Here is a 17,416-nt window from a genome sequence, read left to right on the forward strand (position 1 = left end):
CATCCCCAGGTGGCAGGGCTCAGAGCCCTGGGCTTCAGACCTATGTAGTGGGGCTTTGGCTTTCTGTGCTGGGCCTCAGTGAGTCTAATGCCGGCCCTGCTGGGTGGACCTCCCTGAAACCTGCTCACGGTCCCCTGTGGGGGCCCCAGACCCACTGGTTTATAACAAGAAAAAAGAACATGTTAACATAAGCAGACAAAGAATCCCAAACCCAGCTGAGACCTGTGATTGCTGCCTATGGAGCCCAAGATTCTGCCTGTCAGACAGTCACTCTTGTGCAAGGGAAGTGGGACACTGAGCTGGATTGAATTCCTTGTTCACCAGGGACCAGGTAGTGCCCTTGTCTTCTGGTACATGCTATGGGCTACATTTTCAAAGGGACCTCTAATTCATAATGAACACATACAAAGGGCCCCCTGGCAGTCTGGGACATCAGCCCCTTACCAGTCTTTGTGTGCAAGTGCTTGTTTGTGAGAGACTGAGGGTTGTGCAGGTGACTGGGGGGTGCAGAAGGAGCATCCCCAAGGCTATCCAGTTGCTCAACCTCTTGTGAGTTAGCTGGAGGCTCTTGCCTCCCTGGGACTCAGCACTGGCCATGCTCCCACCCTGCAGGAGAAGCAACAATTCTGAACAGAAACAGCTGCTGCGCACTCAGGCTGTGCTCTGCTGCCCCAGTCACACCCACAACTCTACCCCATCTGCTCCTTGCCCCCTCCTCCTAGTCCTTGCTCATGGCTGCTGGCCCAGACTAGCTGTGCTGAGCATGACACAGCCCATGGCAGCTGCCATCTCATCTGCTGCACGTGGCGTGTGCCCAGATGACCTGGTTCTCTGACCTCAGCACCACCCACTGCCCCATGAGGGTTTGTAGGATCAAGCTTTTAGTCATGTAAATGTTCATGGTGCCAAGTCACCTATCAGCCACGGTATCCTGTGAAGCCATCACATTATCTAGCTGGAGACCCAGCCACTGGGGGCAGCCTGATGCTCTGACAGCCTAAATCAGGCTCTGAAAAGTAACACAGTGAATGGGGCTGTGTCTAGCATGGTGGAGCTTTGCACAGGATAGAAACATTTCATTTGACCCTGTGAAAGAGCTGGGTTCATTGGCAGACCCCTAGACATTTTCAAATGGAGGTATTGACTCCTTTGGAAATCTTAGACATAGTCTGCAGCCCCCTGGAGGTCCGCAGGCCACAGGCTGAAAACCACTGTGGTCTCCTCTTCAGATGTACAAACAAGGATTTGCTTGTGCACTAATAGAGGTCCATATGGAGAGGGAAGTTTGATTTCTTTTAGGTCCATATTTCAAATCATTCAACAGCTGGATCATACTGTACACTAGCTGTTCGCTAGAGACTGGGGCCAGAGGGTGACGCTAAAAAGCTGTCTGTGCTTTGGGGAGTGCTAGTGCGGAAATGAGTGTTACTGGAAAACCAACCTTTCCTTTAACTCGAACGTTTTCATGTATTTCAAAGGCTGCCTCGTTTTATTGTAATAAAATGGGATTTGAAGAACTGGCCTATAAGGGCCTGGAAACTGGCAGCAGAGAAGTGGTGTCTCATGTAATACAGCAGGATAAGGTAAGCTTGCTGAAGAACGCTTTGAGGTACTAGCTAAAGAATAATGTCACTACTCTGGTAGTGTATCGGGAATAATAAAGTGTTGTTTTCAGTCAGTTAAATCAGGAGAGAGAAGGGGTGAGGTCTAGTGGTCTCAGCACCAGACAAGGAACCAGGAACTCCAATCCTGGCTTTCGCATAGACTCCCTATTAGTTTGGGCACATGATGTAACCCAGGTGCCCCAGTGATGTCACATGGCCAGCTGAGGAGGTGAACACCCAGGTTCATTTTCTTGAGATGCTTGGTCTTTTTGTCTGGGCAAAGGTAGACGGGTCACATCTGAATTCCAGCTTGTCACATTTTGTGGCATTAAAATAAACTGCATCAGAGTCCTTGAAGCCATTTGGAATGGCCCATTCGCATGGTGATGTCCTGTGAGGCAATGCACCTATTACATCTGCTTCCTCAGCTGGAATGGAGGCAAAAGGCTCCATTTCGGGTCCAGGAACTGACATTTTTACAATGTTCTGATCCTTGGCCCAAAATAAAGGAGAACAAAAAGGGACTTTCTAATCTCCAGTTTCTCTGAGGCCAGTCCTGCCTCCTTTCCTAGCCTGTCCTCAGACAAAACTAGGGATTTCAATGGGAGTTTTGCTTGAGTCAGGACTGCAGGACTGGTCAGTAACAGAGCAATGCAAAACATTCTGGGTTTTTTTAAACTAGTGCTGGATGAATATTGCATAAAAGCATTCACTAGCATTTATACAAATAAAACACATACATAGCTTTAATTTACCTATTAGAGTCCAATCCTGCAAACCCTCCTCTGCACAGATCTCCCACTGCACAGATCTCCCTCCTTATCTGACAGTAAATAACGTATAGTATTCTGCTTAATTTTCAGATCATATTTGTCCTCTCATCTGCTCTCAACCCTGAAAATGAAGGTAAATGAAAATGCTCATCAGGGATGACACAGGACTGCAGGCAGCTGAACCCTTCTGGAGTGTAATCTGCACAGGGAACACTGCTGAAGGCTACAGCGACTAGACCTCCCCCATTTTTCCTATTTTGCTATCACGGGGCTATTTATTATCCTGTCCTGCAGGAGCTGTGTGTGGAAAGTAAACAGGGGACAGGAGCTATTTTCTCCTGCCCACTGTCTACAAATTCCTGTTCACTAGACCCTAAGGAACCCAGCCACCAGCAGCAGCTACCTTTAGAGCAGATTCAGGCTCTTAGGGAAAGGGAGGGGTCCTAACTTGTGTGGCTGGAAATCCTCCCTTTCCGAAGCAGTCTCTTCTCAGGCCCTGGGTTACCGGGGGAAGCATTTTTTGCCTACCCTGGTTTAGGAAGGATACAGTGTGATCTTTACCTGATAGATAGGGTGAGCTAGCTCTGAGCAGGCCTGTAAGTGACCGTTCAAGCTCATATGGTATCTTACAAATGCCACCATGGCTGTGAATGGGAACAGAATTTTGTCATTTCACAAATCCAGATGATACTTTTACTGGGTTACCACTTCTTTAGTCTTCGGATCGGCTCTGATCCTCCCTGAAGTCCAAGATGATCCTCTTGTGGAAAGCACTCGCCCCCTCCCCAGCACACCCACAACAAGGGAAAAGTGCTGGCTGTTATTTAGCATGATTATTTTACAGACCCTACAGCTCTGCTGGCATCAGACGGTCCAGCTAAGAGGACAAGGTCTCTGCCCCAAAGGGTTTACACGTGACTTTCAGTAGCAAAGCAGACAAGAGGATAGGGTGGGGGCAGTGAGAAGGAAGGTCAGGGAATTGATTGCTACAATAAACTGATTTGGCCATTGAGGCTAAAGTGTGTGCTCCTGCTGCTGCCCAGCCAGGCATCCCCATCCTGAACCTCTGAGAACAGGTTCCTGTAACCTGAAATTGCTGCTTCCCTGTGAGGGACTGTTGAATTCTCAAGTGAAGCAGGGATAGGGAGTGCTGCAAAGGTGAGAAGCTCGGCCCTGGACCAGGAGTCATTGTGACTGTGGTTGAACCTGCTCAAGACTAACGCATGCCATGCCATTATCTGTTCCCTCCCTTTGCGTACCTGTGCAATTATCACACTTACCAAATCAATGGGAAACTTTGAAAACTGTTTCTCACGTTGCTGCATCTAATCAGGAGGAAGGAGCTGTTCATGCAAGACAGAGCAGCGAGCCAGCGACAAGCCGTCCAGCTGCACTGAGCTCCATGCCTGGTCTGTCAGGCACTGCGAACAAGAAGTCCTTCGGGTCTCTCTTTCTCTCACACACACACACACTGTCTTTCTCTTTGCACAGAAATGGGAAAGCACTTGGTGAAGCATGGAGATGGTGTAAAAGACATTGCATTTGAAGTCGAGGATTGCGACTTCATTGTGGAGGTAAATGATGTAAACAAAGACCCATAAAAAGGCAGGGCTGCCCAGAGGGGGGCGGTCAAATGGGATAATTTGCCCCAGACCTCAGGCCCCACAGGGGCCTCACGAGCCGCTCCAGGTTTTTGGCAGCACTTTGGCCAGGGGCGGCTCTAGGTATTTTGCCACCCCAAGCACGGCAGGAAGGCTGCCTTCGGCGGCTTGCCTGCGGGATGTCCCCGGTCCCGCGGATTCAGCGGCATGCCTGTGGGAGGCCCACCAAAGCCGCGGAACCAGCGGACTCTCCGCAGGCATGCCGCCGAAGGCAACCTGTCTGCCACCCTCGCGGCAACTGGCAGAGCGCCCCCCATGGCTTGCCGTCCCAGGCATGCGCTTGGCGTGCTGGTGCCTGGAGCTGCCCCTGATTTTGGCGGCGGGCGCTGCCCGGTGAGTACAAACGCCGCAAGCGGTGGGAAAAAAAAGCAAAACAAACAAACAAAAAAAGCTGCAATCAGCAGCACTTAAGCTGCTCTACTGCCGCCGCTTCATTCTTCGGCGGCAATTTGGTGGTGGGTCCTTCCCTCCAAGAGGGACCCGCCACCAAAGACCTGGCCATGCCCCCAGCCCCCTGAATCCTCTGGGCGGCCCTGTAAAAAGGTGGGGTTGGAAGGGACCTCAGGAAGTCATCTACTCTCCCTGTGCTGTGGCAGGACCAAGTACTGAAGTGGCCAAGCCAGGTCAGTTTAACATCGCCAGGGCTTGCAGGGTTAAGTACGCCATGTAGAACACAATTCAGGCTCTTTATAAGTTTAACCACTTATAAAGTGTGAGAGGCTCTCTGGCCCATGTGCAAAAGTGCAGCAACTGCACTGAAGCAAATGTTGACACTGGAGAAACACAGAACATGATGCACCATAGTTTCCATCTACTGGGATGTGAACTTGCCTCCAAGTGCGGTTCTGCTCTGAAAATTGACTCCATGGAGACAACGTTCGGAGGTTCCATGTGTGCTGTGCCTCAATTGCTCCATATGAAATTCACGTCATTTACTATAAAGGATTGTTTTTTTCTAACTCCCAGCCTTGCAACCACCCCATGGGATGGGACAGTCAATCCAGGGTCTTTCCGATTCGGGCATTGTCCCCATCAATATTGTAGATTTAGATGCTGTATGTCTTCTCCTGAAGCATCCAACTTTGGCCAGTACTGGAGACAGATGACCAGGCTTGATATGTCTGCTCTAGCATGGCAATTCTTACATTCTTCTGTTCTCTTTCACAGAAAGCTAAAGAGCGTGGGGCAGTGATAGTGAAAGAGCCCTGGGTAGAGGAAGACAAATATGGAAAAGTGAAATTTGCAGTCATCCAGACGGTAAGCCTGAGGAAAGAGTTGTCTGTGTTCCATCGACTGTAATGTTGTGGGCTGCAGGAGTCGAGGCTGCAAGATCACTAATCACACTCACAAGTGAAAAGGGAAATTGATCAGCTGCATGGGCACTTTCTATCAAATGCTGCAGAGCTGAGCTTTCGGGCCCCAATTCCAGGCTCCAGCGCTGCCCCTCTGTGGTGGCTCAGATTGAGTGGCTGGTGTGCTTCAACTATTGTGGCTTTACAGCAGCCCATTGGTGCCTATAGATAGCCGCTGTAAGTTAGAGCAGCCCTGGGGCTGCTCTAGTTTATGGTGAGGCTATGCCAGCCCCTGGAGCAGGCCAGAATTCTGAAGGTGGCATAAATCCGCCTTTGTCTGCCCCCTTCCAGCAGAAGACCCGGCTCTCTCACTCTTCTGAATATATGACTAACTTGAGGCAAAGTGCAGGCTAAACCGAGTTCCCCAGCTACAGTCAATGGAAGCCCCTATAGTTGCCCACATCTCTGTTCTGGAACACATCCCCTACAGGAGCCTAGTGACACATGGGAAATTTCAAAATACGCAATGACTTCTTTGGAACCTGCACAGTGAATATTTAGGAAACATCTGCAGTCTCTGCAGCCAGCACTTGGAGTTAGCATAGGCTTTTCTAGCACTCTAAAATCTGTGGGCTACTTACTGCTCAGACCCAGTACCACATTCCGTATCACATGTCGGCGAGTCAAAACTGGACCCCTGCTCCTGAAAGCAACAGGTGCTGGTAAGCCCTTGGGCATCAGAGGCTTCTGCCTCTCGCATCGTCCTACAGTGAGCCAGTAGTCAGGCTTGGTGAACCTGAAAGGGTTCCAAATTTAAGTTGGGTTTGATAAGAAGCTCCTCTGAACTTCTTGGGTCTGCAAATTGGATTGGCTGCCTTGTCAGATTCCCAGCCCTTGTGTTTCCCGTCCTGGCCAGAAACAGCATCCGAATGGCCTCTCTCACTAGGAGCTCCTGGCAGTGGGGAGCTGGGAGGGAAAGAAGCTCATTGGACCACTTCAGAACCCACAGCAAGGTGCAAGTTACATTTTTGAACTAGGCACAGGTCCAGGTGCTTATTGAACAGTTATTGGATTATCACAATCCTTGTAGAGGAACAATATTTGTAATAGCAGCAAAGTATCCTGTGCATCCAACAAAGTGGGTTTTCACCCACGAAAGCTCATGTTCCAAAACGTCTGTTAGTCTATAAGGTGCCACAAGACTCTTTGCTGCTTTTACAGATCCAGACTAACACGGCTACCCCTCTGATACTTGACAATATTTGTAATGTTACCCATTTTCTCCCCTCCCAGTATGGAGACACGACACACACGTTAATAGAAAATCTTAACTACAAAGGTCTCTTCTTACCTGGCTTTGAGCCGCCTCTCTTCAAAGACCCACTGTTGCCAAAGCTGTAAGTATATTGTACAGGGCCTGATCTAGCAGTTCTTACGCATACAAAACTCCCACTGGCTTTGCTGAGTAAGGCATTCATGGTCAGGTCCTCAGATCATAGATATTTAGCTTCTGTATGGTCCAGTGAAATGTTCAGAGGCTGGGCTGTCTGTATGCAATAGATGTGAGCTCTAGCTAGACCTGTGCTGAACTCAGGCATTGTGCTTTGCATGGTCTCTTGCAAACGTCTTCTGTTTTTCCTCTCTTTGGGGTCCATCACTGCCCAGTTATGCTTGCAGTTTCAGGCTCAGATGTACCTGAAAACTCACAAGCGAAACTTGGTCAAAACATAAGATGGGCCTTGGAATGGAATACCCGTTCAGACACTAGATGGCACGACGACAACACCTTAACATAAGCTAACACCAGCCATTCCTGGCAGTACATTAAAGCAGGGGTTCTCAACCTTTTACTTTCTGGGCCTCCCCTCCTTCTTCCCCGCTATAAAAACTCCACGGCCCACCTGTGTCACAACAACAAAATAAAAGCCAGGGCTGGCATTAGGGGTAGCAAACAGGGCAATTGCCCAGGGCCCCATGACACAGGGGCCCATAAAAAGCAAAGTTGCTCAGGCTTCTGCTTCAGCCCCAGACAGCGGGGCTCAGGGTCCCAGGCTTCAGCCCCATGTGGCAGGGCTTAGGGTTTCTGCCCTGGGCCCCAGTGAGTCTAATCCTGGTCCTGCTTGTGGCCTCCCAGGGGCCTCGGACCCCTAGTTGAGAACCACTGTATTAAAGGATCTTCTGAATGACACAGCTCTGGTGTACGGCCCGGAAAAGGTAGCTCTGTAGCCAGGCTAAATCTGGTACAGGAGCCTGACCTGCTAGCAGTAGCCCTGCAACCGACCCTGTACAAGGTGTGCATGACAGGCGTGACCCACACAATTCCCATCTGGCTCTGGGTCACAACCCCAACCAAATGTACAGGGTGACTAGAGTCAGGGTTTAGTTTGACTCATTTAAAAGACAGGGAACAGATGCAAAATTCAGAACCCAATTTGACTGCTGGACCCTTCCCCCAAAGCTCAGCCATAGGGGGTGACATGATCACACATGTGAGCAACCAACCAACGGTGACGCATACACAGGACAGTGCATTACACTGAGAGCAGTTGTGCTCGTACCCAAGTATGGGGCCTGGAGGGAATGTTCCCCAGGGTTATTGGCAGAGAGTTTTAGTTGTGCTTTATCTCTTTGGCATGGAGTGGGAGTTGTGTGTTAGGAGCAGATGAGCATCCTTCCATGGGACCCTGGTTCCTTCTCACTGGTGCCTGTTTTGATGGCACTGGTTATATTTTAAGAGCTGTGTCACTACATGCATCAATGCCAGCTGCTTTTTGAATGAAAACTGACCTGGTGTTTCTTTCCCAGACCAAGTGGCAAGCTGAGTTTCATTGACCACGTGGTGGGGAACCAGCCGGATCTTCAGATGGTCCCTGTGGCAGAATGGTGAGAACTGTAGCAGTTAGAAAAAGCTGCTCAAGCAATTCTCTCTGTTAACAACAGTGTTCAGTAATTTATGTTGATGTTTAACATTCTATTTATTTTATTCAGGACACTTCGCACAATGTTCAGTTAGCTTAGGAAAGTATACTCTGGCTTTCCTGGGAGCAGGGCTGTATTCCAACACAGCACCCCAGAGGGCAAGGGCCAGCCAGTGTGCTATGGGATTTAGGAGAGTGCTATCCACTGGCTAGGATCACGACCAGCCTGCCCACATGTCTGCAGCATGCACGGGTCTGGAACATACATGGATCTCTTTCAGAGGAACTTCAGTGAACATCTGCTGCTGCTCCTCCATTCCTGTCTCCTGGGACCCTACTTGGGCAGACAGGATTTGGGCAGCAGAAGAGGCATTTGGCAGCTTCCTTGACCTCACCCAGTGATGGCCAGGGCAGAATTTGATCCTTGGTCAGAACTAGTACAGCAGCTGCCTGCTTTGGGTCTGGTTGATTTTAGGACGATTGGCTCATATATCTAAGGCTTGATACTGCAGCCACTGTATGTATGCAACCCCTGTCAACGATAGTGACTACAGGATCCCTAATACAGATACAAGGAGAAAAATACACTTTACATGCATATAGCTCAAGTCAACTATGTTTTGAAACATTAGCTTGTTTAACTCAGACTAAGCAGTATTTAATTATTACTAGGGTGGTGGTAGCAATAACATCTGGGATGGGAGGAGTTAAAAACATGACTCTAGATATACTGCACTACATTACATGCCTACTGGCTGACAGTGCTGCACATTATGGAAAAACTGTCATCACCACGTCAGTTTAAATGCTACAAAATCTGAAGTCTACATAATACCTCTCATTTGTATAGTGTGCGTAGATCTCAGAGTGCTTCACAATCTTTAATGTATATATCTTCACAATGCCTGTGTGAGGCAGGGCAGTGCTAGCGTCTCCATTGTACAGGTGGGAAATGGACGCACAGAAGGACCTTAAGGGCCTGATCTACACAGCGCTGGCAAAGCGCGCTAGAGAGGTGTGATTTGTAAAGCGCTCGAACTGCCCTATGTAGACCCAGCTGGTGTGGCCTAAAAGGAACCTAGTTCGTGTTAACATAGTCCTATGTTACTGCTTGAACTAGGCACGCCAGCAGAAGCTATAGGGGACCATTAGAATGCAACACTTTAGTGTGTTTACAAATCACACCTCTCTGGCATGCTCTGCTGCACTGTGTAGACAAACACTAAGGGAGTTGCCTGAAGTCATGCAGGAAGCCTGAAGTTAGTAGAGTTACAGCAGTGAAAGGCAGAGTGAGTGTAAATGAAAGTTATTTTGAGTGGGTCCAATTCAGCTCTGCCAGAAGATGATGTACTGCCCATTAATTTCAACAGGTGAGATGACGTGGTGGCAAGGATGTGTTGTCCTGTGAATCTGCAGGCATTCAACTGCTCACGCCCTGTGAAAGTGGAAGGGAGTTTCGTGGGTTAACCCTGACAAATGAGGGTGAAACTATCTTCTTTACTTTATTAATCTAGTGACAGAAACTCACCAGCGCTGAAGTCCACAGTTCTCAGAAGCTATGAGTTGGTTTAAGGGGGAATGAAATCTGCCTTTTCTGTTCCCGGTCAGGTACCAGAAGAACCTTCTGTTTCATCGGTTCTGGTCTGTGGATGATAAACAACTGCACACACAGTTCAGTGCCCTGCGTTCCATTGTGGTCGCCAACTATGAAGAGACCATAAAAATGCCCATAAACGAGCCAGCAATGGGCAAGAAAAAATCCCAGATTCAGGTAAATACTCATGAAACTTGGGTGTTGACATCAAGATGGTTATTTCCCCGTAGGGCTGTGGTCATGCATGGCGCTTCCCACAGAAATAACAGATACAAGCTGCTCAGGGCCAGGACCTAATTTCAGGATTCAGGAGGGCTCATGAGTCAGTGCCCGCTTATTACACTAGATGGCGATGCCCCACTGAAGTTATTCCTGAGTGACGCTCTGCAGTTATGGTCCGAAAAGTGACTCTGGGAAAAGAACCTTTTCTTATTCAACAGAGCTGTTGTAACAGAGCGAGGGACTGGCAGACAAACAGGGGAGCTGCTTGCACTCACTGAGTTTGCTGTCCTAACACTCATAGGCTAGCCCTCTTATTTCACTAGTAAAACACCTGTGAGTTTAATTTCCCGTTTTGTGGCTGGGCTGGAGGCAAGACCTTGGTTTGAGCTGCGACTGCTTTTGCTTCTTTTGTTTTTAAGCATAAAAGCCACTTAGAAAATACACAACAGTTGAAGCAGAGCCAAAAAAATTCCTGCACTAATAGTGTTTGTTTGTTTCTTGGTAGGAATATGTTGAATACTATGGAGGAGCTGGAGTCCAGCATATTGCTCTGAATACCCCTGACATTATTACTGCTGTAAGTCTGGCAATTTAATGCTGCTAATGAGTAAAAATAAAAATGAAAAGAAATCCAGTATGTTGCACAAATTTTTTAAGTCGCTGTATGTAGCAGAGCCTTTAATTTTCTCTGAGCTACTGCGAAGTGAGCAAAACAGGCCAGTTCACTTACACTGAGCTGACCTCTGACAGCGAACATTTTTAAAGCTGTTTCCAAGGGGTTTGCTTAATTGCTTCAGCAATGGTGGCTCACAGAACAACCCACTAACTCTCCTTTGTCATATGGCTGCAGAGATGTCAACCATCCACTGCACATTGAATTCTCTCTTGCAACATGTGTTAACTCCTTATGCTTAACGATCCGTTCCACATTCGGTTTAGCTGTGACACTCTGAGGACCTTTCCCAGACCTGATGAAGCTTGTCTCTTTCACCAATGGAAGTTGGTCCAGTAAAAGATATCACCTCACCCACCTCCTCTGTCCAATTATTTTGCATGATTTTTGTGCATTCTCCTACTCCAACCAGTACAAGAGAGACACCCATTTCTTCAGTGGCTCCATATGTAAGAAGTTTGGTGGGTCTCAGTTCAGTGTCAACATCACAAAAAACCCACCACAATTGACATTACCTGTCCCCCTTGTCAGCAGCCACAGCAGAGACGCCAAAAACTGACTGGGCCACGAGGATTTGCCCTTCAAGGTAGTACATCCAGCTCAAGATTAAGGCAGATTGGCAGGGAGCTTTGTGGAGGATGCTCATGTTACCACTGCGCATGCTGTACTTGTCGGTTTATACATATAGGATTAGAAACTCCAGGCCCGTCAGTCTGACCTATTTCACCAGCACTAAGTTCTCTCTTGCTGTCTCTTACACACACAGAGTTGTTGGGATATTGAGCACTCATAGTCACAGAACCTTGTCGGAAGACTACAGGCTAACTCCTGATGCCATCTGTCCTGTCCATCTAGGACTCAAACCAGATGGGCTAGAGCAGAGGAGTCTTAGGCCACGTCTAGACTACGCGCCGTATCGGCGCGTTAAAATCGATTGCTCTGGGATCGATATATCGCGTCTAATCTAGACGGGATATATCGATCCCTGAGTGCGCTTATATCGATTCTGGAACTCCACCAACCCCAACGGAGTTCCGGAATCGACCTGGCGAGCCGCGGACATCGATCCCGCGCGGTGAAGACGGGTGAGTAAATCGATTTTAGATATTCGACTTCAGCTACGTTATTCACGTAGCTGAAATTGCGTATCTAAAATCGATTTTATACCGTAGTGTAGACCAGCCCTCAGTGTAACCCACACGCCTCCTGGGTGAGGTGTTCTGTCCCATCTACTTGCACTGAGACCACATAGCGAGATATTAATGAGTCTGCTACAGCCTTAGCTAAGAGCCACATGGCTTTTAGCTCATGCCTTAGAGGCTCATACGCTCAGCTCCAGACGTCCCAGGTTCTATCCCACCCACTGACAACAGGGGTCTGTCAGCGTTACATTAGCATCAGTTAATTTCTTGGAGTGTCTCTCTCTCTCTCTGTTTCCAGGAATTCAGCAGACTTCTATTGTGACCCTTTAACTCCTTCCCTTTTAGAACGGGTCTGGCTTTTCCTGTTCATTTTTTAATGATGTGGAAGTGCTGCTATAAGGGTAGGTTCTGTTACAGCAGCCATGCAGGCAGCTGGATAGGCACTGGTTGTTTATGGCTTGAATGAGTGCTAGCCTAGGAGGGTTGCACATGGACTGGTTTGCATCAGGAGCTGCCATCTGGCTCTCTATGCTGCATGGGCTCCGCTTGACATGCTGCAGAGCTTCTCACACCAGCTACTTGCATTTCCAGAACCTAAGCCCTGACCCAGCAGCAACTGGCCATGCTTTAGCCAGTAGGGTATGGAAAGGGGGCGAGCGAAAGAACCACTTGAACGGATCTCACTCTTGTGTTACAGGTCACCAATCTGAAACAACGGGGCATGGAGTTTATCAGGGTTCCAGCCACTTACTACCACCAACTGCGAGAGAAGCTGAAATCTGCCAAAATCAAGGTTAAGGAAAACATCGACAAACTGGAGGTCAGCCTGGTTCTCAAGGCATATGCAGACAAAGCAATGCAAGCTCTGGCATTTCAATAACACTTTCCAATCCGGAGGATCCCAAAGAGCTCTGCCGAATGCCATCTCCTCCCTCACCACTCAAGCTGGGTGGGACTTTATCAATTGTTGGAACATGCCTATGTGCCAAAACTGAAACTGTTCATGAAAATTAATCGGTTTCATTGATAAATTTGTCAGGAATTTCTCAGGTCCAGGATGGCTGGAGGGAGAGACAGACCCACCCCGTTTGGAACAGGGATTTGAGCATCGGTCTCTCTGATCCCATGTGAATGCCCTAATCACTAGATATTGTCTATTCTGGGGTATGGAGTGTCTCAAACGCACCTTCTCCCCGAAAAACAAGCTTAAAACCTCTAAATTTTTCATGAAAACAAATTTTTGTTTTCTATACTCACCACTAGAATCCAGCCACTCCTGGGGACAGACTGTGACAGTTATTTTAACAACCCAGTGACATGACAATCATTTAGGAAGGAAGGAAGTAGAGAGTAATGCATCCACCTGAAACTGCAGATGGAATTTTAGATAACCACAACATAACTCCACAGGTTGGCATTTGACCAGAACACGATTGTGTTTAAATCATAATTTCTAAAGATCCTAATGCCACAGAATTCCAGATATTCCAACTCAACCAGCTCTGATGCAGACCAGACATCAAAAAACTTTTCACGATATAGTTGAAAGATTCAAGTGGATTTAGGGGGTTATTTAGCACCAGCTTCCAACGTCTCAACAATTCTCCGAACAATCGGTTTTACTGTTTTTCTTTCCAAGGAACTGAAAATCTTAGTTGACTTTGATGAGAAAGGATACCTGCTTCAGATCTTCACTAAACCCGTTCAGGATAGACCCACTGTCTTTCTGGAAGTCATACAACGCCACAACCACCAGGTTTGTTGAGTGTTTGGGGCTTGAGAGTTTCTTTCCTGGCTGATTTAATTGAAAATGTTAAGATTTTTCATTGTAATTTTAAAAAATGAAGCTATGCCAAAAAAGCACTGGTAGGCAGGAGCAATGAGCTTCTGGCCCCATTTTGGCTCTGTTTCATGTCCCTGCGATCACACAGGGATTTTGCTTTGAGATTCTTAAAGTTAAAGTTTTGAAAAATGAAAAAGCTGCTGTAGAGACTTGGTTCCTTAGACCAATCAACCCAAAATGGCAGCTGCAAGCAGCATGGTGGGATTTCTCATGGGACCTGTGAGCTGCTGTGCTTTTTAAACCTCTGCTAAGCCATTTTTACAAAAGAAACATTAGAAATCCAAGTTGCTCTTGGATCACATCCTAAAGGGACCTTGGCCTGCTCAGGCTATCTCGATTGTTAACCGTGCTGCTGATGAAAAGCCTGATGTTTGGCAGTTCCGGACCATGATTGTAATGGTATGAAATTCCAAAGGGTACTTACCCACTAACTTCCTTCCTTCAGCCAATGATCAGTGTCTCACTCCTTCAGAGCACTGTGTAAGACAGCCGACTGGGGAGACTTCCTCCCAACAGAGAAAATGGCCTGTTTCTGGGCCTCAGTGGAGAATTCTCTTTATTGCTCTATTTGGTGCCTATGCACGCTGGGTGGATACAGCAGAAACAGAAAGATAGAACCAGATCCAGACCTAGCTAAGAGATTCTCCTGAGTTTGCCTGCTCTATTCCCTTGTCATGCCAGAAGTATGTGCTTAATTTTATCATCATTCTGAAGTGGGAAGGAAAGGGGAGGCATTTTAATATGTATGTCATAAAGCTGTACTCTCGATGGAGCCTTTGGTATGGCTCTGAGACTATAAATAATGATTAGCAGCTTGTGTCACACATTCCACTATCAAACTTCAATTAATTAATCCTCACAAGATTCCTGGGAGCTGCAATAGGTAAGCAGTAGCTTCCTCAATCTCTAGATGAGAGAAACTGAGGCACAGGAAGATGACTTGCCTATGACCCCTGCAAGTTGTCAATGGCAGAAGTTCATGGCTTCAAGTCCCATTCCTACTCCACCAGGACACAATAATATTCTGTGTCGTTAGGGAATGAGGTTCCACTGTATGTAAGTAAACCTCTTGTGACTGCTCGGTTTACTCCTGAGACTCTTGATATAACAAATTCATTTGTTATGTCCATGTGCCAGTTAATGTTCTTTTCTTCCCATATGCAGGGATTTGGTGCTGGAAATTTCAAGTCTTTGTTTCAAGCTATAGAAGATGATCAGGATGCAAGAGGAAACCTTACCGTACTGACAGCAAATGGAGAAACTAATTTCATCTAGAGCCTCGTAGCAAGAGATAGGCAGCAGGCACAATTAGTTTCATATATGAACGTTCCTATACAATTTTTTAAAAAATCCCCGATTAGTTGGGTAATTAGCCCAACGCTAAGCATATAAACCAAGGAAATGCACAGTTAAGCATGGGCAGCAGGTATAATAGGCCAGAGGTGGCTAAGCCTCCCCTAACCCAGCCCATGGCCCCACCCAAGCTCCGCCCTGATGCCCTGCCTCTCTCTCCCCCTCACCGCAGATGCTGGTGGGGCTCAGCTCAGACTGGCCCAGGTTTTGGGCCGGCATGGTGGGTCTGTTTGGGCTGGGCTGGTTTGGGCTGGGCCGTCAAGTCGGTTTGGGCTGGGTCGGGCCAGTGGGTCAGGTAGGTTTGGGCCAGGCTGGTGTGTTGGGCCGGGTTGGGTCAGGGTGGTGCGTTGGGTTGAGTTGGGCTGGCATGTTGGGTCAGGTCAGGCTGGCACATCAGGTCGGTTCAGGTTGGGCTGGCATGTTGGGTCAGGTATGTTTGGGCCAGGCTGGTGTGTTGGGCCAGATTGGGTCAGGGTGGTGCGTTGGGTTGGGTCGGGCTGGCACGTTAGGTCAGGTTGGGCTGGCACATCAGGTCAGTTCAGGTCGGGCTGGCATGTTGGGTCAGGTCGGGCTGGTGCGTCGGGTCAGCTCAGGTCGGGCTGGCGCATCAGGTCAGTTTGGTCTGGGCTGGCGTGTCCAGTCGGTTCGAGCAAGTACGTTGGGTTGGGGTGGGCCAGAACATTGGGTCGGTTCTGGTCGGGCTGGCATGTTGGGTCAGTTTGGGCTGGCACGTCGCATCGGGCTGGCGAGTTGGGTCGGATCGGGCAGGCATGTTGGGTCGGGTCAGGCTGGCATGTCGGGTCAGTTCTGGTTGGGCTGGCACATCAGGTCAGTTCAGGCCGGCGTGTCGGGTCGGTTCAGTTTGGACTGGTGGATCAGGTCATGCTAGCACTTGGGGTCGGGCTGGCCGGTGTGTGAGGTCAGTTTGGGCTGGCAAATCGGGTTGGTTTGGGTCAGGCCGCCACGTCGGGTCAGTTCGGGCTGGCACATTGGTTGGTTCAGGTCGGGCCAGCACGTCAGGTCAGTTCAGGACGGCGCATTGGGTCGGCCCAGTACGTCAGGTCGGGCTGGGCCAGCGTGTCAGGTTGGGCTGAGCTGGCACATCAGTTCTGATTGGACTGGCACGTCGGGTCAGTTCAGGTAAGTCCGGTGCATCTGGTTGGTGCGTCGGGTTGGTTCAGGTCTGGCTGACGCGTCAGGTCGGGCTGGGCCGGCATGTCGATTTGGGTCGGACTGGTGTATCAAGTTGGTTTGGGCCAGCATGTCAGCTTGCTTCGGTCCGGGCTAGTGCATCGGTTTGGGCCAGGCCGGCACATTGGGTCACGTTGGGTTGGTTCGGGCCAGGCTGGCGCATTGGGTCAGCCAGCGGTTTGAAGCAGCTGGGGCGGGAAAGCCAGTGCTTGGAGCAGTTCAGCCAGGGCTCCTACGGCAACGGTGTGGGCCCTCGGGACTTCACTGGGTAAAAGGGGTAGGGCCTTGGGCATAAGGGGCGGGGCCAGGCGGCTATGGTCCCCGAAGGGGAGGATTCACTTGCTACCATTGCAGTTAAATTTAAACTTAAAAGGAATCCAAATGTGATATGGTCTGGCAGTGTAATTAGAGCATTCCAACAACCGTAACTCTATCCTCTACTGACATAGGGAGCGGGATTTAAAAATAATCAAATGTCTTTAAAATCAGTTTAATCCAATCTGGGCTGCTAAATACTAAAATGCCTTAATCAGCACTATAGCATAGTGTTCAGGTTTCTGCTGAAGGAGGAATTTCAGTTATGAAGAATAACAGGAAGAAACAACCATTAATCCTAGTGAACTATTTGCATGTTGCGTACACACAAAATTTCAGTGAATTTTAACTATATGAGAAATGCAAAGACGGCAGAGTTAAGGTTTGGTGCCCTAACTGCATGTCATACCTTAAAAATGTTTGGATTTCTTTTACATTTAATCTTACCTGTGAATTTCCTGGGTTTCTAACACTTGGTTTTGGGATAATTACAATGTCCCTGTAATGTGGTTTAACCTGAACTGCCACTTTAATGTAGTTATTGTCTAATTCATTTTAATTCCTAAGCTAATTAACATGTACAGTCTCAGAAAATGTGTTCTGTACTCAAAGAGTATGTGTGGTAACTTCGGGGAGGATGCAATGTATTGTCCATACATTATAAAGGGGTTAAGAGTCCTGTGGCACCTAATAGACTAACGGACGTATTAGAGTATGAGCTTTCGTGGGTGAATACCCACTTCGTTGGATGCATCCGACGAAATGGGTATTCACCCATGAAAGCTCATGTTCCAAAATGTCTGTTAGTCTATAAGGTGCCACAGGACCTTTGCTG

General features: G+C 48.3%; 2 protein-coding genes across 2 annotated transcripts in view; both read left to right on the forward strand.

Moving 5' to 3' along the window:
* Positions 1 to 13,656, forward strand: part of DIABLO (diablo IAP-binding mitochondrial protein) — a 236,982-nt gene extending 223,326 nt beyond the window's left edge. Inside the window, exon 7 of the transcript XR_012654709.1 lies at positions 13,636 to 13,656. The gene's annotated coding sequence lies outside the window, so the exon portion shown is untranslated. The remainder of the gene's footprint in view (positions 1 to 13,635) is intronic.
* Positions 1,503 to 14,997, forward strand: HPD (4-hydroxyphenylpyruvate dioxygenase). Its single transcript, XM_032800559.2, has 11 exons — positions 1,503 to 1,583; positions 2,468 to 2,510; positions 3,869 to 3,951; positions 5,206 to 5,295; positions 6,624 to 6,727; positions 8,136 to 8,213; positions 9,857 to 10,019; positions 10,570 to 10,641; positions 12,577 to 12,699; positions 13,519 to 13,635; positions 14,887 to 14,997. The coding sequence occupies exons 1-11, from the start codon at positions 1,503 to 1,505 to the stop codon at positions 14,995 to 14,997; spliced, it is 1,065 nt and encodes a 354-aa protein (XP_032656450.1).
* Positions 14,998 to 17,416: the final 2,419 nt, after the last annotated feature.

This window comes from Chelonoidis abingdonii, chromosome 22 (assembly GCF_003597395.2).
Source record: "Chelonoidis abingdonii isolate Lonesome George chromosome 22, CheloAbing_2.0, whole genome shotgun sequence".
NCBI classification, from domain to species: domain Eukaryota; kingdom Metazoa; phylum Chordata; order Testudines; family Testudinidae; genus Chelonoidis; species Chelonoidis abingdonii.